This window comes from Thalassophryne amazonica, chromosome 2, assembly GCF_902500255.1.
Source record: "Thalassophryne amazonica chromosome 2, fThaAma1.1, whole genome shotgun sequence".
NCBI lineage: Eukaryota > Metazoa > Chordata > Actinopteri > Batrachoidiformes > Batrachoididae > Thalassophryne > Thalassophryne amazonica.
The window spans coordinates 119,186,966-119,211,895 of NC_047104.1; the positions used below are offsets into that span (position 1 = coordinate 119,186,966).

The 24,930-nt window shown below is 44.8% G+C and overlaps 1 protein-coding gene across 1 annotated transcript in view; it reads right to left on the bottom strand.

The window, feature by feature from the left end:
• Window positions 1–24,930, bottom strand: part of LOC117529793 (ras GTPase-activating protein 3) — a 149,750-nt gene that overhangs the window by 79,893 nt on the left and 44,927 nt on the right. The window contains exons 2-3 of the mRNA XM_034192659.1: window positions 13,692–13,809; window positions 2,546–2,649 (exon numbers count right to left, since the gene is read on the bottom strand). Coding sequence (XP_034048550.1) covers window positions 2,546–2,649; window positions 13,692–13,809 — 222 coding nt within the window. The remainder of the gene's footprint in view (window positions 1–2,545; window positions 2,650–13,691; window positions 13,810–24,930) is intronic.

Consider the following 24,930-nt stretch of genomic DNA (forward strand, 5'->3'; position numbering starts at 1 on the left):
CAGAGACATTTCCAAACAGTTTTACAAACACAAACATCGTGAATACAGACCACAGACCAAATCTGACATGGTCCAGGAAAATAAGAATAACCCGGAAGCTTCTTCTTCTTTTGAGTTTATTGCCAGTTTGCAAACCAGCACGGTGCATTACCACCACCAACTGTTTGGGAAAATCCAGAAAAGCTCACCATGTAAATAAAAACCTGGATTTCCAGGAATTCCTGGAAAACTTCCATCACTGAAAAAGGACTTTTTGAGCACAGCACTGACCTCTTGTGGATTAATTTGTACGTGGAACATTTCCCAAAGTGAGAGATGGTCTAAAGCAAACTTACAGTAAGTTCACTTTTAAATCAGCTCACAGCGCTTTTATCCATTCACATTCATTCACATTCCGTTCTACTGTTCACATTGCTGTGGAAATTGACCTTTTTGTTTGCACCATAACAACACACAGGCATAAACACATACATGAATGTCTGCTCCTGTGCGTTTTTACGGCGCAGTTCTTTGTGTCATTTGACACTCTTTGCTATTTGATAGACATTCCTTCATATATATTTGGTTGAAGAGAGCATGACTGCTAATTGTATTATATCTGGAGCCCGACATGAGGAAAAGCTCAAAATAGTCACGCCATGACAATCGCTCATTTAAAGAAAGCTTTAAGCGTGACCCGACTTGGTTTTAAATGCGTGCTGAAAGTAAGCTAGCCCTGTTATGAAGTTTCCACCGCTCTCATTTTTTTTAAATGAAAGGCAGTTTTCATGGTGTTTTTTCTCATTTCAACTGTAAAGAAATTTTGTGGCTGTGAATTGTATTTTTTTTCCCGTATATAAGTCGCACTGGACTATAAGTCAAACTAGTCCAAAAAAATGCGATTTATAAAAATATAGTAATTGTGTAAAAGAATATTAAGATAGAAAGCCATTCATTTGTTAAAAGCAGTGTATCCTCTTGCAATGTTCTGTTCCAGAATTAATTGTTCATAAAAGATAGTGTTGCTTATTAGCACAACACAAGTGTCCCGTCCAGCTGACTCCTAATTAATTTGACAAATTCTTCATAAATCTGTGACACCATTTTTTTTTTTTCTTTAATACAGCGCCAAGTGCAGAAGAAGGCACAGGAATCACATAAAACCTAGAAATAATCACAGAAGCCGAAAACTGTGTGAATATGTGCTGTGGTCTACAAATTTTAGATCAAATCTAATTATCAGATATCAGGTACTTTTCAGAATGATGCACATGGTTCTGACAGAATTTCTGAAACTTTCAACATTCCAGCTCTTGTTCCTTGATATCTCTCACGTGATTAACACAGAAGTACAATGCAATGAACTCTCACGTGGAAATGTCAAATCTCCTAGTTGATAATGTTGTTTAAATATAACTTCAGTACAGTTGCTGCACCTGTGGAAAAAAGAACTCTAATTTGAAACACACAAGTGCTACAAAACAAACCACTAAAAGCTAGTAACTTTAACATTTGACATCAGTTAAAAGAACACTTGATCTTTTGTGAAATCGGTCAAATCTGTGAACACATAAGAATAATTTCAAACATATAAAAATGCAAAGATACTCAGGAAATGATGCACAGATGCACAGAAGTCAGTAGTCATATCTGGGTGCCTGCTAAACAGGCAGCGTAAAACATCACTGAGTCAGCACGTCGCCATGGAGACTGAGCTTTTTGGAACAGCAGCATCTGGTACCCATTACAAGTGTCAGCCAATCAAAATGCAGAAAACAATTGAAGGCTGAAATTCATGCCAGTATCTGTATCAAATTAAGTGAACGCTCCTTCTGCTCCTCAGTTCTGATTGGCCGAGTGATACTTGAAGGACGGCTCAAGATTTTAATGTGAAAACTTTAAATCTTATATGTAGTGGCATAATTATAATTAACACCTGGATTTGTCCATTAAAAAGGCTTTTTTTTTTAGCAAAGGTCGAGGTCATTGGAGTCAAAGAATAAAGTTTTTATTTTCACTTCAACATATACCAAACCTGGCACACATGGAGTTCTGGAAGGGCCCAGGAGAGGTCAAATCTGTCAAAGGGCAATCACTGGGTCAAAGGTCATGTATGTCTGCCTGCCTGTTTGCTGACCTACTCCTCACAGGTCCTTTTTGCTGGTTTCTACCAAACGTGGTATGTCACAGAAGGTTGTCCCAAAATTTGCCCTTGAAGAATTCATTTTGGCAAAGGTCAAGGTCAAAGAATTTGATTTTCTACCCGATTTGGACAAAATGTGGCAGAAGGATTCTAGAACTGCCCTGGTCAGGCAGAGGTCAATCATTTGGTCAAATATCAGATTGCCACAGCCCTTACTGTCTTCATGCTCTCATGTACTATGACCTTGTTTTAAAAATGAGTTATCATATATCACCTTTAGGATTCTGGTCTGATGTATTAAAATCATACATGTGGCTAAACAGTTTAAAAGACAATAAGCAGTCCATCTGGACAAAGCCAAGTGCTCGATGACAATAAAAGCAAGTTTAGCTGGTGTCTTTTGGGATGCAGCTAATCACTGACCGATGCTGGAGTCCCTCCTGAAGACGTCCCTGTCGAAGATATAGAAAGACAGATGTCTGAAGCTACGTGGGATCTCGCAGTAGAAGTCCTCCCCATAGAATGGGCTGCAGGTTAGAGAGGACAAAAGGAAAAAAGTGACATATTTATTTAGACAGTATTTCTGCTGCGCCTTGATGCTTCACATTCAACAGTTCCCACACTGATGTCAGAAGCTGCTATTTGGGAGTTAAGCCTTGGTCACAACCCGCCGTACTTGCACGTGCGTGCAGTCTACTTGCAAAAACGTGGGCTAAATTTGGAGATCCGTACGTCGTAAGTACTGCCTCAGTACGAATTTAGGAGCACGCAGACACATGCAGACGCGCCGTAGAGGTTTTAGTGCATGCAGAACTTTCGCTGCGGTCAGGCTGCGGATTCACCAGCAGTACAGATGACACACGTTGTGAGTACTGCCTCAGTACGGATTCAAAGCAGCACATTTTCATTCAATTACTACTGAATTAACCAAATCCATACGTAGGCAGTAGGCTACTCACCACATACTATGGAGGCCAACAGACTTGCATGCACAACGCAGCTTCTCACTTGAACTTGGACTTTATTCCCAAACGTCAGCAACACAGACACTCCACAGCTTCAGTCTGTTAACTAGCTGTAACTTTTCGAGGCAAGTAAACACTCGTACAACTGACCGCTGCAGGCTGGACATGCTCATGCATCGGCGATGCCGAAAAACACCTGCCGCTCGGTCCCGCTCATAAAAAAGAAAAGCGACCCCACACACACACACTGCTTTATTGTCAACTCTCTTTATCGTTACACTCCTAGAGATGTGCGTTGAACGTACTCCCTCCCTCCTCTTGCTACTGCCTCCGTACGTTTTCACAAAATGTAGTGGCCGTGGCATCCGCAGAAAACGTACGGCGAAAAAAAAAAAACGCACGGTGGGTTGTGGCCGGGGCTTTATTGTCTTGCTCAAGGACACTTCCACCTGTCAAACTGTCCTTTGCACGCACACGCAAACACAGCTGCACATATGGCATAAAACCAGTTAGAAAACCAGTGGTTATAAGAAAAATAAAACAACCTACATATAGAGCATTTGGAACACTTTCATTCTCCTTGACTTTTAGAACATTTTGTTACATCGCAGCTTTAGCGCAAAATGTCTCAAATGGATTTTTTTTCCTTCATGGAGTAACACCCAGTACCTCAGAAATACAAATTCACAACAGCTTATTTTTTCATTATTTTTGGAAATTAATTCAAAATTAAAATGTAAAGTATCACATCAACATAGGTTTTCGGGTCTTTTGCTATGAGACTAAAAAACATCGGCCAGGTACATCCTGTCCTATAGAAAATTCTTTTTGATGATGCTACAGCTTCTTTCAAGTCCATCTGTGGTAAATTCTTTGATTGGATATAATTAGTTAAGGCACACAGCTGTTTACGTGAGGTCCCTGTGTGGACAGTGTGTGTCGGAGCGAACACCGTGTCATCGGGATGAAGAACTGCCAGCATAAATTAATGACAAGACTGCGTGAAGGCCCTGAACAGAGGAAGGTTACAAAAAACAGTTTCTGCAGCACTGAAGGGACCAAAGAGCATCGTGACCTCTGTAAGTCTTCAATAGAAGAGTTTTTGTGAGGTGGTGACAATGATGACTCAGGAATGAAGTCACTGTTAAAAAGAAAAAGAAAGACGATGTGAAATGCATGAACTGTGGAGTAACTGTAAAGTTTACATGAGTGTGGAATACAGAGTTATTGCCACTGTGACTTAGTTTTTAAAGTAATGATTGCAGAGCAGCAGTGAAAACCTGCCAGTTGCAGGTTCACGTAAACGGCGCATGTTAAAAGTAGACAGCCACTGCTGCGTTGGGCTCAGTTTGAGGCAGCCTCCTGGTGCAGGCTCAGCGCATTTGAGGTCCACTTTTCACGCCAAGCACAGAAAGAATCACTCTGAGATATCAAGAATTAAGAGTGTGACTTCCCTATACAGTCATGTGCCGAGCATGGGCATGCTCAAGGTGGCCGGGAGTTCACTGTGCTCTGGACAAAAAACTAATTTTCACAGCTTTTGCTCAGCCAGGTGGGAACTGCATGAGGCAATCAGAGAAGGTTCACCAAGTTGTACCTGGCACTGCAGGACCAAGCAAGAGATCTGCCTCCTAAACCGACAATGCAGACATCCTTATGTTTTTGAAAAAAGCACGAAGTTATAAGCTCAGGTATGCTTTGTTTTCTTTCTTTTTATTATTTTTTTTTTTTTTATGATTTTGACAAAGGATATTTTATATTCACTCATACTGTTCATGCTGTAACTGATATGACAATTAAGCATTTTATTTTAAAATATTATCTGAACATTGGACATTTTGTTTTCAATCAGCAACATGGACAAATTTTTACTGTAAATTCATTTTTACTGTTCTTGAAATTTTTTAATAAATGGAATTAAAATTATATATTTATACAGTGCATTCAGAAAGTATTCACAGTGTTTCACTTTTTCGACATTTTGTTATGTTACAGCCTTATTCCAAAATTTAGTATATTAATTTTTTCCCTCAAAATTCTACTCATAACACCCCATAATGACAAAATGAAAAAAGTTTTTTTTTTAATTTTTCTAAATTTATTGAATTTAAAAAACTTGTTGGGGAAAGTGTAATGACACGGACCCACAAGAGGGGGCACAAATGAACGGTCAATAGATGAGCCAAATGGTAACAATTTAATGTTGTGAATGTGCACAACGATTATACAGACAATCACAAAATCTGATAGCAGTCAATACACCAAGGTGACGTGTGGGCAGGCTCGAGGATAGAAGACGTCTGTCCTGAGAAGAGCCGGGACCACACGATTTCCACTGCCACAGAACCTGGTGAATACTGGAGCCGCCAAGTCCGAATTCCCAGGTGATCACCGTCCTCGACTGTCGGATCTGGTACTGCTGGCGAGGAGCACAAACAGTGAGATGTGGGTGTGTGCACACCCAGTAACAAAAACAGTCAGAAGGTGGAAAGTCACCTCCACCTCTAATCACACACTTGTGCAGCTCCTGTTAAACCACTTATCTGGTTTGGGTGTGAAGCGAAGCCGTCGCTGTTCACACCAAACGCCAATCCAGCAGATTAGGCACACCACAGGAAAACGGCTGCAAAAGAGTTCAGACTATGACACAGTTTTAGATACAGCAGAGAATTACCTTCACAGGTAGATGATATCTCGGCAATGAGGTGGAGATGACGTCCGGTCTTTATGGAGTGAGATGATGTAGTGTAGATGGGTGACAGCTGTCAAGAGATAATGGTTATTGTCCTGCTGAAAGATGAACAGTTGCCCAAGTCTAAGTCTGAGGTCAAGAGCGCTCTGGGGCAGGTTTTCATCCAGGATGTCTCTGTATATTGCTGCATTCATCTTTCCCTCAATCTAGTCTCCCACTGTAAAACATCCCCACAGCATCATGCTTCACCATGCTTCACTGTAGGGATGGCATTGGCAAGTTGATGAGCGATGTCTGGTTTCCTCCAAACATGCAACCTGGTCTCACGGCATGTCGTGATTCAGCAGCACGAAATATACATTAATCTATTGATTCGTGATATTGTGACAAAAAGCACCTCATTTTCATCACAGCAGCACAAATTCATTCTAATTCATTCCGTGATGGCTGCAGGAAATTAAAAGTGGTGGGGGGTCGGGGTGGTTACCGTTAGGGTTGGGGGTAGGAGTAGGGTTAGTAATAGTGAGTTTAAAAAAAACCCTGTCACAAAAATTTGACTCATTTTGTGATGGGAGCATGAAAAACGTGAGACTGGGTTGAAACATGACACATACAGTGGGGCCAAAAAGTATTTAGTCAGCCCCTGATTGTGCACGTTGTCCTACTTAGAAAGATGAGAGAAGTCTGTAATTTTCATCATAGGTACACTTCAACTATGAGACACAAAATGAGCAAAGAAATCCAGGAAATCACACTGTAGGATTTTTAAAGAATTTATTTGTAAATTATGGTGGAAAATAAGTATTTGAACACCCTGCGATTTTGCAAGTTCTCCCACTTAGAAATCATTTATTTGTATGTTACTGCTGCAAATAAGTATTTGAACACCTACCAATCAGCAAGAATTCTGGCTCTCACAGACCTGCTAATTTATCTTTAAGAAGCCCTCTTATTCTGCAACTCTTTACTTGTATTAAATGCACCTGTTTGAACTTGTTACCTGTATAAAAGACACCTGTACACACACTCAGTCAATCACACTCCAACCTGTCCACCATAGCCAAGACCAAAGAGCTGTCTAAGGACAACAGGGACAAAACTGTAGACCTGCACAAGGCTGGGATGGACTACAGGACAACAGGCAAGCAGCTTGGTAGAAGACAACAAGTGTTATGCTTATTTATTAGAAAGTGGAAGAAACACAAGATGACTGTCAATCTCCCTCGGTCTGGGATTCCATGCAAGATCTCACTTTGTGGGGTAAGGATGATTCTGAGAAAGCTCAGAACTACACAGGAGGACCTGGTCAATGACCTGAAGAGAGCTGGGACCACTGTCACAAAGATTACATTAGTAACACATGATGCTGTCATGGTTTAAAATCCTGCAGAGCAATAAGGCCCTCCTGCTCAAGCCAGCACATGTCCAGGACCGTTTGAAGTTCACCAGTGACCATCTGGATGATCCAGAGGAGGCATGAGAGAAGGTCATGTGGTCAGATGAGACCAGAATACAGCTTTTTTTGAATCAACTCCACTTACCATGTTTAGAGGATGAGAGCAACCCCAAGAAAACCATCTCAACCGTGAAGCATGGGGGTGGAAACATCATACTCTGGGGGTGCTCTTCTGCAAAGGGGACAGGACGACTGCACCGTATTGAAGGGAGGATGGATGGGGTCATGTATTGTGAGATTTTGGCAAACAACCTCCTTCCCTCAGTAAGAGCATTGAAGATGGGTCATGGCTGGGTCTTCCAGCATGACAATGACCCCAAACACACAGCCAGAGCAACTAACAAGGGGCTCTGTAAGAAGCATTTCAAGGTCCTGGAGTGGCCTGGCCAGTCTCCAGACCTGAACTCAATAGAAAATCTTTGGAGGGAGCTGAAACTCCAAACCTGAAAGATTTAGAGAACATGGACCATGGAGGAGTGGACCAAAATCCCTGCTGCAGCATGGAGGAGTGGACCAAAATCCCTGCTGCAGCATGTGCAAACCTGGTGAAAAACTACATGAAACATATGACCTCTGCAATTGCAAACAAAGGCTACTGTATTAAATATTAACATTGATTTTCACAGGTGTTAAAATACTTATTTGCAGCAGTAACATACAAATAAATTATTAAAAAATCATACATTGTGATTTCCGGATTTTTTTTTTAGATTATGTCTCTCACAGTGGACATGCACCTAAAGTAAAACTTTCAGACCCCTCCATGATTTCTAAGTGGGAGAAATCACAGGGTGTTCAAATACTTATTTTCCTCACTGTATTTGGTCACCCACAAACAAGCAAGATTTCTGGCTCTCACAGATCTGTAACTTCTTTAAGAAGCTTTTCTGTCCTCCACCTGTTACCTGTATTAATGGCACCTGTTGGAACTCATTATCTGTATAAAAGACACCTATCCACAGCCTCAAACAGTCTGACTCCAAACTCAACCATGGCTAAGACCAAAGAGCTGTCGAAGGATACCAGGAAGAAAATTGCAGATGTGCACCAGGCTGGGAAGAGTGACTCTACAACAGTCAAGCAGGTTGGTGTGAATAAATCAATTGTGGAAGCAATTGTGAGAAAATGGAGGACATACAAGATCACTGATAATTTCCCTCGATCTGGAGCTCTACACAAGATCTCATCCCATGGGGTCAAAATGATCATGAAAACGGTGAGCAAAAATCCAAGAACTACACGGAGGGACCTGATAAATGACCTGCAGAGCTGGGACCAAAGTAACAAAGGCTACACACTACGCAGAGAGGGACTCAAATCCTGCAGTGCCAGGCATGTCTCCCTGCTTAAGCCAGTACATGTCCAGGGCTGTCTGAAGTTTGCCAGAGAGCATATGGATGATCCAGAAGAGGATTGGAAGAATATCATGTGGTCAGATGAAACCAAAATAGAACTTTTTAGTAAAAACTCAACTCGTCATGTTTGGAGGAAGAAGAATGCTGAGTTGCATCCCAAGAACACCATACCTACTGTGAAGCATGGGAGTGGAAACATCATGCTTTGGGGCTGTTTTTCTGCAAAGGGGTCAGGACGACTGATCTGTGTTAAGGGAATAATGAACATGGCCATGTATCGTGAGATTTTAAGCCAAAACCTCCTTCCATCAGTGAGCGCATTGAAGATGCAACATGACTGGGTCTTCCAGCATGACAATGATCCCAAACACACCACTCCGGCAATGAAGGAGTGGCTTCATAAAAAGCATTTCAAGGTCCTGGAGTGACCAAGCCAGTCTCCAGACCTCAACCCCATAGAAAATTTGTTGAGGGAGTTGAAAGTCCATGTTGCCCAGCGACAGCCCCAAAACATCACTGCCCTAGAGGAGATCTGCATGGAGGAATGTGCCAAAATACCAGCTACAGTGTGTGCAAACCTGGTGAGGACTTACAGGCAACATTATTGAGTTGAACTTTTGTTATTGACCAAATACTTATTTTCCACCATCATTTACAAATAAATTCTTTAAAAATCCTACAATGTGATTTCCTGGATTTTTTTTCTCATTTTGTTTCTCAGAGTTGAAGTGTACCTATGATGAAAATTACAGACCTCTCTCGTATTTCTAAGTAGGACAACTTGCACAATCAGGGGCTGACTAAATACTGTTTGGCCCCACTGTAGCATTCACGACAGAGCTCAATCTTTGTCTCATCAGACCAGAGAATTTTGTTTCTTATGGTGTGAAAGTCCTTCAGGTGCCTTTTGGCAAACTCCAGGGGGGCTGCCATGTGCATTTTACTAATAAGTGGCTTCCGTCTGGCCACTCTGCCATACAGGCCTGATTGGTGGATTGCTGCAGAGATGATTGTCCTTCTGGAAGGTTGTCCTCTCCACAGAGGAATGTTGGAGCTCTGGGTTCTTGGTCACATCCCTGACTAAGGCCTTTCTCCCCCGATCACTCAGTTTAGATGGTCTGCCAAACTTTTTCCATTTATGGATGATGGAGGCCAGTGTGCTCACTGGAACCTTCAAAGCAGCAGAAATGTTTCTGCACCTGCCCCCAGATTTGTATCTCAAGACAATCCCATCTCTGAGGCCACAGACAATTCCTTTGACTCCATACTTGGTTTATGCTCTGACATGCACTGTCAACTGTGGGACCTTATATGTAGATAGGTGTGTGTCTTTCCAAATCATGTTCAACCAACTGAATTTACCGCAGGTGGACTCCAATTAAGCTGCAGAAACATCTCAAAGATAATCATTGGAAACAGGATGCACCTAAGCTGAATTCAGAGTTTCATTGCAAAGGGTGTGAATACTTATGTACATGTCATTTCTTTTATTTATTCATTCATTTATTTATTTTAATACATTTACACACATTGTCATTATGGGGTAATTGTGTGTATAATTTTGAGAGAAAAATTTATTTAATCCATTTTGGAATAATGCTGTAAAACAGTGGTGCCCAAAGTATTCCAGAAAGGACCAAGAGGGTGCAGATTTTCTTTACAGCCACTGACTCCAGCAGGTGATTTCACTGATGAACTCATCCCATCTGTTCAAAGTGAAATTAATCAGTGAAATCACCTACTGGAGTCAGTGGCTGTAAAGAAAATCTGCACCCTCTTGGTCCTTTCTGGAATACTTTGGACACCACTGCTGTAACATAACAAAATGCGGAAAACTGAAGCGCTGTGAATAATTTCTGGATGCACTGTATTAGCACATATTATATGATTCGTGACTAAAAACAATGATCTGATCTGAGCCATGAGTTTATGATCTATTGCACCAACACTTTTGTATACAAGACATCTAGCAGCTTTTCATTATTTTTAAAAAGTCTGAGTAAAAGCCTCTTTGGTTTGATGCAGGTTAAGTGGACGTCTTGAGTGACGATAAAGGATGTTCTCTCACACTGAGCAAGGACAGGTTGTTTAAAAGGCCATATCTGTGATTTCTAACATTTCATTAATACCTCAATGATAATATTTAAGCACAGACTGCTGAACAGTTGTGCTCTGTTCTGCTCATGGACACACAGAGGAAACTGCAACCACAGCATCTTGTGAATTGCACACACGCATGCAGACATCTACATCTGTGTGTCTTTGTGTCTGTTTGAACTAGGCAAGGACCTGCAATAGCTATATCAGTGAAATAAAATTTTGGTGAATGCTGCTACATGCAAAATTGGTTGCTCCTGTGTACAGCTCTGCTTATTTGACTGAAATCACTGTCCTCAGAAGATTTCTCTTTTTTTAAGTCCAAAAACTGTGTATTAAAAGAGAATTATTGTTCAGACAATTATTGTTCTAACGATATTTAAAGCAAACTGGTAAATAATTATGCTGCGCTCTGCCAATGTAGGCATCCACACTGCTTTACGAACAGAAAACAGATCCCACAGCAGCAATCATTACACAGAGTTGTGCATATGTGTTGTTCTGCCCGTGTATGTGTGTTTGTTGCAGATAAAGCATGACACACAGTGCATACAATAGGAATTAAATGATCGCTGATGCTGCATTCCTTTGCAGTCAACACTACGAAACAGTGATGTGGTTCAAAAATAAAGAAATACAAAGTTTTACAGCATTCTGTATGAAACATATCTGCCTAAACAACAAGCATGAAGTAAACTGTTAACTCATTAAATACACCAGATGTTTACAGACATCGGCATCTGTAATTCCACCTATTTTTATAGAGAAAGCTGTAGCACGTAATGCCTTTGAAAATGGAATTCAGGGGCCTTTACTTCTTATCTGGATTATATATCTGTTTTTTTTTTCTTTTCAAAAGCATAACACACTCACTCATCAACTGTGGATTATCACTCATCTTCAACCACTTACTCCACTTTAAGTGTCACTGGGGCTGGAGCCTATCCCGGCAGTCATAGGGCGTGAGGCGAGGTACACCCTGGACAGGACACCAGAGTGTCGCAGGGCCACATACAGACAAACAAACACATTCACACCCACATGCACACCTACGGAAAATTTAAAGTTTCCAAACCACTTTACCTGCATGTCTTGAGCCAGAGCACCCAGAGGAAACCCATGCAAACACAGGGAGAACATGCAGACTCCACACAGAAAGGTCAGTGGGAATCAAACCCATGACCTTCTTGCTGTGAGGCAACTGTGCTAACCACTAATCCACCATGCTGCCAAGCATAAGACAATTGAGCAGAACAGTCTCATTTGAGGGTGGGTGCTAAAGGCTTAAAATATAACGCAATACTCCTACATCCGGGGACAGCCCTCTCTGAGTTTTTGGGCAAAGTACACGGCAAACAAAACGAAAATGCAAAGAAAAAGTGATGATGCGGTGGAAAGTACATGTGTTGCGGTTTGTTTATGACCCAGAGAACATGTGGAGGCGGTTTTGCAGGCCAGAGAACGTAGTACCTTTGTCAAAGTGTGTAAGCTAACACTTACCGACATGACCTCTCCCATTTGCCTTGTCTTCTCTTCTCCACTGGGAACCAAAAAAACTGTGCTTTTCGCGACTGCTTCGGTGATTTCGGCCAAAAACAAAATGGCACACCATTTATCCATGTGAAGTTATGCTGTGTTTGTATTGTGTAACGGGAGGCTTCTCCGGAAGTGGTCAAATCCCACAATATCAGGCAGAGGTTCAAACAGAACTGTGCTGCCCTATTACATGCAATCATACATGATCAACAGATAAACTGTGTTGTCAAAGCAATTATTTTCCAGATTTGTCTTCTGGTTAAAGTAAAGCCTTTTCTCGGAGGACGTGATCTTGAGACAGCCATTCATGCTTTCATCAGCTCCAGGCTAGATTACTGCAATGCGCTTACTTCTGGTGTTAAGCAGTCTTCTCTTGCACGCTTCCAACTAGTGCAAAATGCTGCTGCTCATCTTTTAACAAACATTTCCAGATGTGAGCATATCACACCTGTACTTTACTCGCTCCACTGCCTTCCAGTTCAGTTTAGAACTGATTTTAGGATTTTAATGTTTGTTTTTAAAGCTATTAATGGCCTTTGACCTTCCTACTTGTCTGAAATTTTAGCTCTCCGCACTGACAGTAGAACATTACAGACATCTGGTCAGCTTTCGATGTTCCAAGGTCAAAATATAAACTCTGAGGTGATCATGTTTTTTTCGGTAGCTGAACCCAGACTGTGGAACAAGTTACGTCCTGATTTATTATTTCATTATTATTTCTGACCCAGCACTTTTTAAATCAAAGCTCAAGACTTATGTGCGGTTTTAACTCCAGCGTATGTTTATTTTTGTAAATTCTTGATCTGTGATTTTACAGTAAAGCACTTTGGACACCATGTGGCTGCTGTAAAGGGCTACAGATATAAATGTTGATTGATTGATTTATTGATTGACTGATTGATGCTGGGGAGTGTTGCTTTGCTTTGAATGAATTGTAATAATCTCCAGTGATTATCTTAAAAAAACAAAACAAAACCGTGTTTCTGTGAAGTTTCCAAATTGGATACGCAGAGGGAATGTCTCCATCAGTGTTGAACTAGTGTTTCCACTGAAGTGTGCAGCATCTCTTACACTGTGTGTCGTGATACATTTCCATGAGGTTATCATACCTGTGCTTGACACACACACACACACACACACACACACACACACACACACACACACACACACACACACACACACACACACACACACACACACACACACACACACACACACACAACAATTCGTGGATATGTTTACAATCACAGTTGCAAATGTGTGAAACGTCACTTGTATCACGCTTTGCGATCAACACAGAACATAATAAAGGTCAGCCATGTGAGACTGATAGGTTGATGACTCTCTTATACAATACTTTACATTTCTTTTCACAGAATTTCAGCCTCAAGTTTTAACCTACGAGAAAGACACTGCAGTGTTTTTAACACGTATGCATTGAGAAAAGAAGGAAAAACATCCAACCAACCAAAGTGACTTCTCCACGATCTTGGTTCTGAAGACCTCTTCCTGGTCCAGGTTAACAGTGCAGTAACAGTCCCTCATCTTGTTGGGTCCCGGGTACGGAGGGATGTTCTTTGCTTCACCTGCACAAAGCCGGCAGAAACACAGAAAGCAGAACAGAGTAAGAGTTAACTCTTGTAGGAAATACGAATACTGCTGTAGTTGTTGTGGTGCAGTTAAAATGTGTTCAGGCAGACTAGGATTATTTACATACATTCACGGAAATCATTATGTAAATTCACAGTGAACATGTTTTAGCCAGTGGATTAATTGGTCAGACTGCCAGAATAAAATCGAGGAAGCACCCTGAGAATGATCTCCCTGTGTCAATAAAACAGTCAGATTCTGTGGAGACTTTCAAGTTCAGACTTAAGACGCACTTATTTTCCCTTTCGTATGGCTAGCATACCGGTATAGTATAGTTCTACACTTTTTACTCTTTTAATTCAGTTTATTAGGAAACGGGGCATGCCGCGGCCTCAACTTTACATAAATTCTGGGTCTTTTACGAGTGAAGCTTAGGGTTAGTGGTCGGCGATCACCTTAGTATTTCCTGTTTTTCTTGTTTCATGCTGACAAATTATACTGTACTTCTTGTCTTCCTGATGCCTGATTCTGTTTTTTTCCTCTCTATTTAAGGTGCAGCTCCATCCAGAGATGAATGTGGTATTTGTGTTGGAGACCCTCCTGTCCTGTGCACCAACAGCATTTCCTGTATATTCGTTTTGTGAATTGTTCTGTAATTTATGTCTTTAGCATGTCCCAAGCAGAGGCTCACCCCTTTGAGTCGGGTCTGCTTGAGGTTTCTTCCTCAGAGGGAGTTTTTCCTTACCGCTGTTGCTCTGGGAGTTAGTAAGGTTAGACCTTACTTGTGTGAAGCACCTTGAGGCAACTCTGTTGTGATTTGGCGCTATACAAATGAAAATAAATTGAATTGAAATTGAGTGGGATTTGAACCGGGATCCTTCCGCACTGAAACCAAGCACACTATCCACTTGGCCACTACCCCCAAACTTACTAAATAAAAGTATGCATACAGGCATGCACGCTTTTAATATATAGGTGATTTATCACCCCCTGCTGGAGTGGCATGTGAATCCAGAATGTAAATATCAACATCTATTGTTCAGTTTTGTTAGCTATATACGTAGTTTATCTAACAATATTACTCCTATCAGCATTCCCTTTTGGCGGTATTCATCCTTGACCCAAAATACATAAGCATTCCAAACGGCAAATGTCAGCTCTCTAGAGTTTGTCCATGGTCAAAATTGCACGCACGCACACTTTTATTTTTACACATCCACAAACACAGTGGCAGAAAACATCAAATGCACGATCCTTCTCACTCCTGGTAATGGCAACACAACACTTAGCTAAACTGACTAAACCAACTGAAATTCAAAAACACAATAAATCAATAACACTAACAACACTGTTAAACTAACATGAACCATAATAACATTTAAAACCCCAAAACCCTGACCTCCCATGATGTATTGCAGCACAACATGCATTGTTCACTTTTGTTAGCTAATAGCAGTAATTCCTTAAAAAAAAAATCAACTTTCCTTGTCCACAACGTTCATCCTTGTCTCAAAGTACATAAGTATACCAAACGCCAAATGTTAGCTCTTCCCAATTTGTCCGTGATCAAAGCCATACTGACACATGCACACAGAGGTCACTATAATATACATTACATTTGGAGACAAAAAAAAAACAGCTCAGACCGACTGTGTAAGCTTAGACTTAAGTCATGAAGTGGACACAGGCGGAGTAACCTTCAGCGAATACGTAGCAGCTGAGGTTACATCCTTTTTTGGCTAAAAATAGCTCTAAATCTGTGTGCATTTTACAGATGCTCTATGGCTAATTCTATTTTATGAGCAACATCTGTACTCACACAAGTTAAAGAGTTAGAAGTAATGATTCGTAGTCTGGCATATCATGTTTTACCTGAGGCCATCAAATACGCCCATCAGGTATTGTGAAGACTTTGCATCCATCTGTCTGTCCTTCTGTCTGTGCTCAGCATAAGTCCAGTTCTATTACTGCCAGAGTCTTCAAATTTACGGGGAACATTGCTGGGACACAGACCTTGGACAAGCTCAGAGATGGCTAACCTTGACTAATTTTAAAAGGTTATAAAGTCATATTCGGTTTCATTCTGTTCAGTTTTTATTTATTTATTTATTTATTTATTGGGGGGAGGGGTGAAAGTGACAGCCAATCAGAGTAGAGCGGCACCGTGAGATCAGTGGCTGGTCTAGCTAGCTGCAAACTCTGTTTTGTTTGTGTGTATACGAGGGCTGTCAATAAAGTTACGGTCCTTTTTATTTTTTTCAAAAACTATATGGATTTCATTCATATGTTTTTACGTCAGACATGCTTGAACCCTCGTGCGCGTGCGTGAGTTTTTCCACGCCTGTCGGTGACGTCATTCGCCTGTGAGCACTCCTTGTGGGAGGAGTCGTCCAGCCCCTCGTCGGAATTCCTTTGTCTGAGAAGTTGCTGAGAGACTGGCGCGTTGTTTGATCAAAATTTTTTCTAAACCTGTGAGACACATCGAAGTGGACACGGTTCGAAAAATTAAGCTGGTTTTCAGTGAAAATTTTAACGGCTGATGAGAGATTTTGAGGTGATTCTGTCGCTTTAAGGACTTTTCACGGTGCGAGACGTCGCGCTGCGCTCTCAGGCGGCGTCGTCAGCCTGTTTCAAGCTGAAAACATCCACATTTCAGGCTCTATTGATCCAGGACGTCGTGAGAGAACAGAGAAGTTTCAGAAGAAGTCGGTTTCAGCATTTTATCCGGATATTCCACTGTTAAAGGAGATTTTTTTAATGAAAGACGTGCGGACGGGTCCGCGCGTCGGGACGCAGCCGCCGCGACGCTCCGCCACAGGAAAAACACCTCTGTTGAAAGCCTTAAGGACAAGTTGGAACATGTCCTGCCTGTTAAACAATTTCTCATATACTCACTCCACTGAAAGCCATCAAAAGCCGCCTGGATTTTACAAATGGTTATCAACACGGAGGTGTTTTTCCTGTGCCGCCGCACCGCGTCGGCTGCGTCCCGACGCACGGACCCGTCCGCACTTCTTTCATTAAAAAAATCTCCTTTAACAGTGGAATATCCGGATAAAATGCTGAAACCGACTTCTTCTGAAACTTCTCTGTTCTCTCACGACGTCCTGGATCAATAGAGCCTGAAATGTGGAGGTTTTCAGCTTGAACAGGCTGATGACGCTGCCTGAGAGCGCTGCGCGACGTCTCACACCGTGAAAAGTCCTTAAAGCGACAGAATCACCTCAAAATCTCTCATCAGCTGTTAAAATTTTCACTGAAAACCAGCTTAATTTTTCGAACCGTGTCCACTTCGGTGTGTCTCACAGGTTTAGAAAAAATTCTGATCAAACAACGCGCCAGTCTCTCAGCAACTTCTCAGACAAAGGAATTCCGACGAGGGGCTGGACGACTCCTCCCACAAGGAGTGCTCACAGGCGAATGACGTCACCGACAGGCGTGGAAAAACTCACGCATGCGCACGAGGGTTCAAGCATGTCTGACGTAAAAACATATGAATGAAATCCATATAGTTTTTGAAAAAAATAAAAAGGACCGTAACTTTATTGACAGCCCTCGTATATAACCTCTTTGTCATATATTATAAACGCTAGCGAGGAAAAAAGCACTTCTAAACCTGAAAACTGTTGTGTGGGCCGCCAGAAGAGGAGGTACTGCTGGCCCACCACCAGAGGGCGCCCTGCCTGAAGTGCGGGCTTCAGGCACTAGAGGGCGCTGCGGCCTCACAGGAACAGCCGAGGTGACAGCTGTCACTCATCAACTGTGACAGCTGTCACCGGCCATCTGCACTTCATCCCGGATAAAAGCAGGATGACACCTCCACCACGTCGCCGAGATATCGCTCTTCTAAGGAGGTAATATTCTCTGCCGTACTAAAGGAATTATAACTTATGTGTGCTCTGTTAGCAGCCGTTGTCCTGTGGTGCCTTGTCAGCTGATTGGTGGTTTGTGAGAGTGCCGACGTCTTCGCCTCTCACTCTTTCCAGATAAGTGCTTAAACAGGAGCTGCACAAGTGTGTGATTTGAGGTGGAGGTGGAATTCCCACCGTTGTTGTTACTGGGTGTACACACACCCACACTTGACTGTCTTTGCTCTTCGCTAGCAGTACCAGATCCGACACGCGGAGACGGTGGCCACCTGAGGGACTCGGGACCTGGCGGCTCCAGTATCCTTCGGGTTCGTTGGCGGAGGAAATCGTGTGGTTCCGGTTCTTCTCTAGATGGACGTCTCCTATCGTCAAGCCTGCCCACACGACACCTTTATCCATTGACTTTGTATCATTCTATAATCTGCTGTGTATGGTTGTGGCATTCACAACAGTAAAGTGTTCAAATTTGACTCCTTCTATTGTCCGTTCATTTGCGCCCCCTGTTGTGGGTCCGTGTCACTACACTTTCACAACAGGATATCTCGGCCAGCGTCATGGACTCCGAGGGGCGTCACCCAGCGATTGAACGGCCAATGGGAGAGCAGGGTGCACAGGCGTCTGCAGGAGGCGTGATTGGTGAGTTGCAGCACATCCTCACCGCCTTTACGGCTCGGTCGGATCAGATGACCGAGCAAAACATCCTCCTGAACCGCAGGGTGGAGGCTCTCTCCGCACAGGTGGCAGCGAGCGCTCAGGGCGCTGCTGCAGCTCCTCCTCCTGCCGACCCTGTGCAGGATATAAATGTTCCAGTGGTCATTCAACAACCCCTCCCACCATCCCCTGAAGCATACATAAGCCCCCCAGAGCCGTACGGAGGTTGTGTGGAGACGTGCGCGGACTTTCCCATGCAGTGTTCGCTCATCTTTGCACAACGTCCCGCCATGTACGCGTCTGATGCTAGTAAAGTAGCTTATGTGATTAATTTGCTTCGAGGAGAGGCACGCGCTTGGGCTACGGCGCTTTGGGAGCAAAATTCACGGCTCCTTCATACGTACACTGGGTTTGTGAGGGAGTTCAAAACCGTGTTTGATCACCCTAACAGGGGAGAGACCGCTTCAACTGTGCTGCTGTCAATGAGACAGGGACGCCGGAGCGCAGCCGCTTATGCAGTCGACTTCCGCATTGCGGCTGCGAGGTCCAGCTGGAATAACGCTGCGCTCCGCTCCGTACGATTGTGCCATCGATTTGATTCCAGGCGAGGAGTTCCCGTCCAGCAGGCTGTACAACCTCTCACGACCTGAGCGCGAATCGATGGAGACCTACATCCGGGACTCCTTAGCTGCCTGGCTGATCCGGGACTCCACCTCCCCGATGGGAGCAGGTTTCTTTTCTGTGGGCAAGAAAGATGGCGGTCTTCGTCCATGCATTGATTATCGGGGGCTGAACGAGATCACGGTTTGAAACCGATACCCGTTCCCCTTGTTGGATTCGGTGTTCACCCCCCTGCATGGAGCCAAAATATTCACGAAACTGGATCTTAGGAACGCATATCACCTAGTTCGGGTCCAGAAGGGAGACGAGTGGAAGACGGCATTCAACACCCCGTTAGGTCATTTTGAGTACCTGGTCATGCCGTTCGGCCTCACTAACGCCCCCGCGACGTTCCAAGCTTTGGTAAATGACGTCTTGCGGGACTTCCTGCACCGATTCGTCTTCGTATATCTGGACGATATACTCATTTTTTCTCCGGACCCTGAGACTCATGTACGGCATGTATGTCAGGTCCTGCAGCGGTTGTTGGAGAACCGGCTGTTTGTGAAGGGCGAGAACTGTGAGTTCCACCGCACCTCTTTGTCCTTCCTGGGGTTCATAATCTCCTCCAACTCCGTCGCCCCGGATCCGGCCAAGGTCACGGCGGTGAGAGACTGGCCCCAACCTACGAGCCGTAGGAAGCTGCAACAGTTCCTCGGCTTCGCAAATTTTTACAGGAGGTTCATTAAGGGGTACAGTCAGGTAGTTAGCCCCCTGACAGCCCTGACCTCTCCAAAAGTCCCCTTCACCTGGTTGGATCGGTGCGATGCCGCATTCAAGGAGTTGAAACAGCGCTTCTCGACTGCACCCATCTTGGTGCAGCCCGATCCCAGTCGCCAGTTTGTGGTTGAAGTGGACGCCTCTGACTCAGGGATAGGAGCCGTGCTATCCCAGAGCGAAGAGACCGATAAGGTTCTTCACCCGTGTGCCTATTTCTCCCGCAGGTTGACCCCTGCAGAATGGAACTATGACGTGGGCAATCGAGAACTCCTAGCGGTGAAAGAGGCTCTTGAGGAGTGGAGACACCTGTTGGAGGGAGCGTCAGTGCCATTCACGGTTTTTACTGACCACCGGAACCTGGAGTATATCAGGACTGCCAGGCGGCTGAACCCCAGGCAAGCCCGCTGGTCACTGTTCCTCGGTCGTTTTGACTTCCGAATCACCTACCGCCCCGGGGCCAAGAACCAGAGGTCGGATGCCTTGTCCCGGGTGCATGAACATGAAGTCAAAACCGAGCTGTCGGATCCACCGGAACCCATCGTACCGGAGTCCACTATCGTGGCCACCCTTACCTGGGACATGGAGAAGACCGTCCGGGAGGTCCTGGCACGAAGCCCGGATCCCGGAACAGGGCCAAAGAACAGACTTTACGTCCCACCAGAAGCCAGGGCTGCCGTCCTGGACTTCTGTCACGGGTCCAAGCTCTCCTGCCACCCAGGGGTGCGTAGGACCGTGGCAGTGGTCCGGCAGCGCTTCTGGTGGGCGTCCCTGGAGGCTGACGTCCGGGCTTACATCCAGGCCTGCACCACCTGCGCCAGGGGCAAGGCGGACCACCAAAAGGCACAGGGACTCCTTCAACCACTTCCTGTGCCTCGTTGCCCCTGGTCCCACATCGGTCTGGATTTCGTCACGGGCCTCCCGCCGTCCCAGGGCAACACCACCATCCTCACAATAGTGGACCGGTTCTCCAAGGCGGCCCACTTCGTGGCACTCCCGAAGCTCCCGTCGGCCCAGGAGACAGCGGATCTCCTGGTCCACCATGTCGTACGTCTGCATGGGATACCAACAGACATCGTCTCAGATCGTGGTCCCCAGTTTTCCTCGCAGGTTTGGAGAAGTTTCTGCCGGGAGCTGGGGACCACCGTGAGCCTCTCGTCTGGGTATCACCCTCAGACCAACGGACAGGCTGAACGGGCTAACCAAGAGCTGGAGCAGGCCCTGCGATGTACCACATCCGCACACCCGACGGCTTGGAGTGAACACCTGGCCTGGATCGAATATGCGCATAACAGCCAAGTGTCCTCTGCCACCGGCCTCTCCCCATTCGAGGTGTGTCTGGGGTATCAGCCCCCTTTGTTTCCTGTGGTGGAGGGAGAGGTCGGTGTATCCTCGGTCCAGGCCCACCTGCGGAGATGCCGTCGGGTGTGGCGCGCCGCCCGTTCGGCCTTGTTGAGGGCCCGGACGAGGGCAAAGACCCATGCAGACCGTCGACGATCCCCGGCCCCCGCATATAGGCCCGGGCAGGAGGTGTGGCTATCCACAAGGGACATTCCCCTCCAGGTGGATTCCCCTAAACTGAAGGATCGGTACATAGGGCCCTTCAAGATCCTCAAGGTCCTCAGTTCCGCCGCAGTGAGGCTCCGACTTCCGAACTCACTGCGGATCCATCCAGTATTTCACGTATCCAGGTTGAAACCACATCACACCTCACCCCTCTGTACACCCGGTCCGACGCCGCCTCCTGCCCGTATCATCGACGGGGAGCCAGCTTGGACAGTGCGCCGGCTCCTGGACGTCCGTCGAATGGGCCGGGGTTTCCAGTATTTGGTGGACTGGGAGGGGTATGGACCCGAAGAACGCTCCTGGGTGAAGAGGAGCTTCATCCTGGACCCGGCCCTCCTGGCCGATTTCTACCGTCGCCACCCGGACAAGCCTGGTCGGGCGCCAGGGGGTGCCCGTTGGGGGGGGGGGGGGGGGTCCTGTTGTGTGGGCCGCCAGAAGAGGAGGTACTGCTGGCCCACCACCAGAGGGCGCCCTGCCTGAAGTGCGGGCTTCAGGCACTAGAGGGCGCTGCCGCCTCACAGGAACAGCCGAGGTGACAGCTGTCACTCATCAACTGTGACAGCTGTCACCGACCATCTGCACTTCATCCCGGATAAAAGCAGGATGACACCTCCACCACGTCGCCGAGATATCGCTCTTCTAAGGAGGTAATATTCTCTGCCGTACTAAAGGAATTATAACTTACGTGTGCTCTGTTAGCAGCCGTTGTCCTGTGGTGCCTTGTCAGCTGATTGGTGGTTTGTGAGAGTGCCGACGTCTTCGCCTCTCCCTCTTTCCAGATAAGTGCTTAAACAGGAGCTGCACGAGTGTGTGATTTGAGGTGGAGGTGGAATTCCCACCGTTGTTGTTACTGGGTGTACACACACCCACACTTGACTGTCTTTGCTCTTCGCCAGCAGTACCAGATCCGACACGCGGAGACGGTGGCCACCTGAGGGACTCGGGACCTGGCGGCTCCAGTATCCTTCGGGTTCGGTGGCGGAGGAAATCGTGTGGTTCCGGTTCTTCTCTAGACGGATGTCTCCTATCGTCGAGCCTGCCCACACGACACCTTTATCCATTGACTTTGTATCATTCTATAATCTGCTGTGTATGGTTGTGGCATTCACAACAGTAAAGTGTTCAAATTTGACTCCTTCTATTGTCCGTTCATTTGCGCCCCCTGTTGTGGGTCCGTGTCACTACACGTTCACAACAAAAACACTGTTTTTGGAACTTGATAACATCTCTGAAGTGAATTACAAGACATTTTGTGGATGTTAGCGTGGTGACGTCACAGGCTGGTCTAGCCAGCTGCAAACTCTGTTTCGTTTGTGTGTAGTTTCTCACAGTTTCTCAGATTTTTTTTAGTGCAATTTTGCATGCTTCTTTTTCTTTTATAACAGCGCATTGTGTTCTGCGTCCTTATCAGGCGGGCCGGACGCGGCACCGGTAGGCATCACCGTGATTGCTCTCACTGCCTCCGATGCGCTTACTGAGTTTGCGGGCTCGGTAAACGCCGTAGCGGGCCACTCACACCGCCCCCCTGTCTGCTGTGCGGAGCTGTGCCAACTCTGGCAACAGGTCCAGAGACTACGCTCACTGTTTTGATGCAGGGAAATCTGCAGCGCCCGCTGCATGGTCTCAGTAACCGCAGCCGCAGAGCTGCGTGGCCATGACTTGGATTCTTTGCGGGTCCCACACCCGTACTCCCGGAGGCAGTGAGTGAAGGGAGAACACGCGCATTGTGTTCTGTGTGTGTCTGTTTATAATCTTCTCGCCCAGATGAAAAAAGAGAGTGTTTACACAGGAGAGAAAAGTGAGAAAATGTTAACGCCTGATTGAGAAAAGTGTATAAAGTGTGTAGTGAGGGGTTTTACAGCTTTACAACATCTATAATAATTGTAAAAACTAACGCTGACTACTTTGCGGATTTCGCCTATTGCGGGTTATTTTTAGAACGTAACTCCCGCGATAAACGAGGGACCACTGTAACCACTTTGTCACATATTATGTAAAAGCTAGTGAGAAATAAACACTTCTAAAACTAAAACTGCTGGTTTTGTAACCTGATATCACCTCTGAAGTGATTTACAAGACATTTGCGGACGTCAACGTGCACGTCAACTTCTGCTATCTCAAAGCTAACTTCCGCTCTTGTCAAAAGCCCATGCATGCCCTCCTGCAGATGCTGTTAAAAGGTAAATATTATGATTGACTGACTGATTGATCGAGGGGCTTCACTGAACATGTACAAATTGTAAGACAACAGAAATGCAAATAACAATAAATGTGTAATATATATATACTTTGCACTGGGATACAAATTAAACAACTGCAAATTATAAAGAAGACAATGATCATATGGCCGAGGGTATCTTAGCATTGTGTTATATTTAAAAGAATGTGTTGATTACAGTGAGATATGCCCTTTAGATTTGGGAATGGCTGCTATAATTAGACCCACAAAGTATTATTTATTTAAGCTTGTTGGTATTGCTGGAAAATCAGCAAAAAGAATAACAATTAGTCACACACAATGGTTAAAAGAAACTTTGGTTTGTGAGTGGCTGTTTTCAATCCATGACAGCACACAAAGGAAGTATGTGAAATCAGGCAAACACATGTTTCACAGCATGTTGTGACTTTGTTACTCTGGAGGATAAATCATGCTCCAAGCAGTAATTCACATTAAATATTCATTCACAAAATAAAAACAAGACCCAAGAGACTGGCATACACCACACATAATGTAACACCACTCGACTGTGTCTTCATCCCTTTCCTTTTCCTTCCCTCCCTGTCCTGCCTTCAACACCCGTCTTCTCAGCCTCTCTCCTTTAGTCTCCCGCATTTACCTGACAACTGTTATCCTCCTTATTCACCGTGCGCTCCTGTGTTCCATTCAAACTGTTTTCCTCATCATGACCTGTGAGGACCGTTGACTGGATTGCACCATCCAGGCTACCCTGGTAACCAAAACATCCTGGGATTACCAAAGCTTTGTTTGTATCAGTAATGACATGACGCCCGGCTTCAAAACAATTCTCTGGATTAAAAGGAAAACTGGTGAACACCTACTAACAGACAAATAAATTCTTAATCCAGAGTGAATTTTTTTTACAAAATTGACCTACGGATAAAAGCCACAACACCTGTTGCGTGTTATAATGGGATCTATAACTATCAATGGAACTGATTCCCTACTAATATAAACCTGCTCCCCACGGACACGTTCCCCCGCTACCGACTGCACATTTCCTCCCAGCTCCATGCACAATTATTTGCTTGTTCAGATGTGTTTGGCCAGTCAAGAAATGAATCACACTGTGGTTATCACACATGGATAATCAAGCAGTTAGTGGAGGGAGTGCTAGTGAACCAGTGCTGAACAAGAGTTACGCAGACACAATGCTCCCCCACAGAGCTACTGTACGCCACAAAAAAGAAAGAAAAACAAGACATCTTATACACCACAAAAAAAGGTTTAAATATGAAATATGTACTGATAAATAGGGTGGAGATCAAACTAGGGATGTACTGATACCACTTTTTCCCGGACTGAGTACAAGTACGAGTACTTACATTTGGGTGCTCGTCAATACGAGTACCGATACAAATACTTAATGATACCATTACAATTTTATGATGACTTTGAAAATGTTTTATTCATCG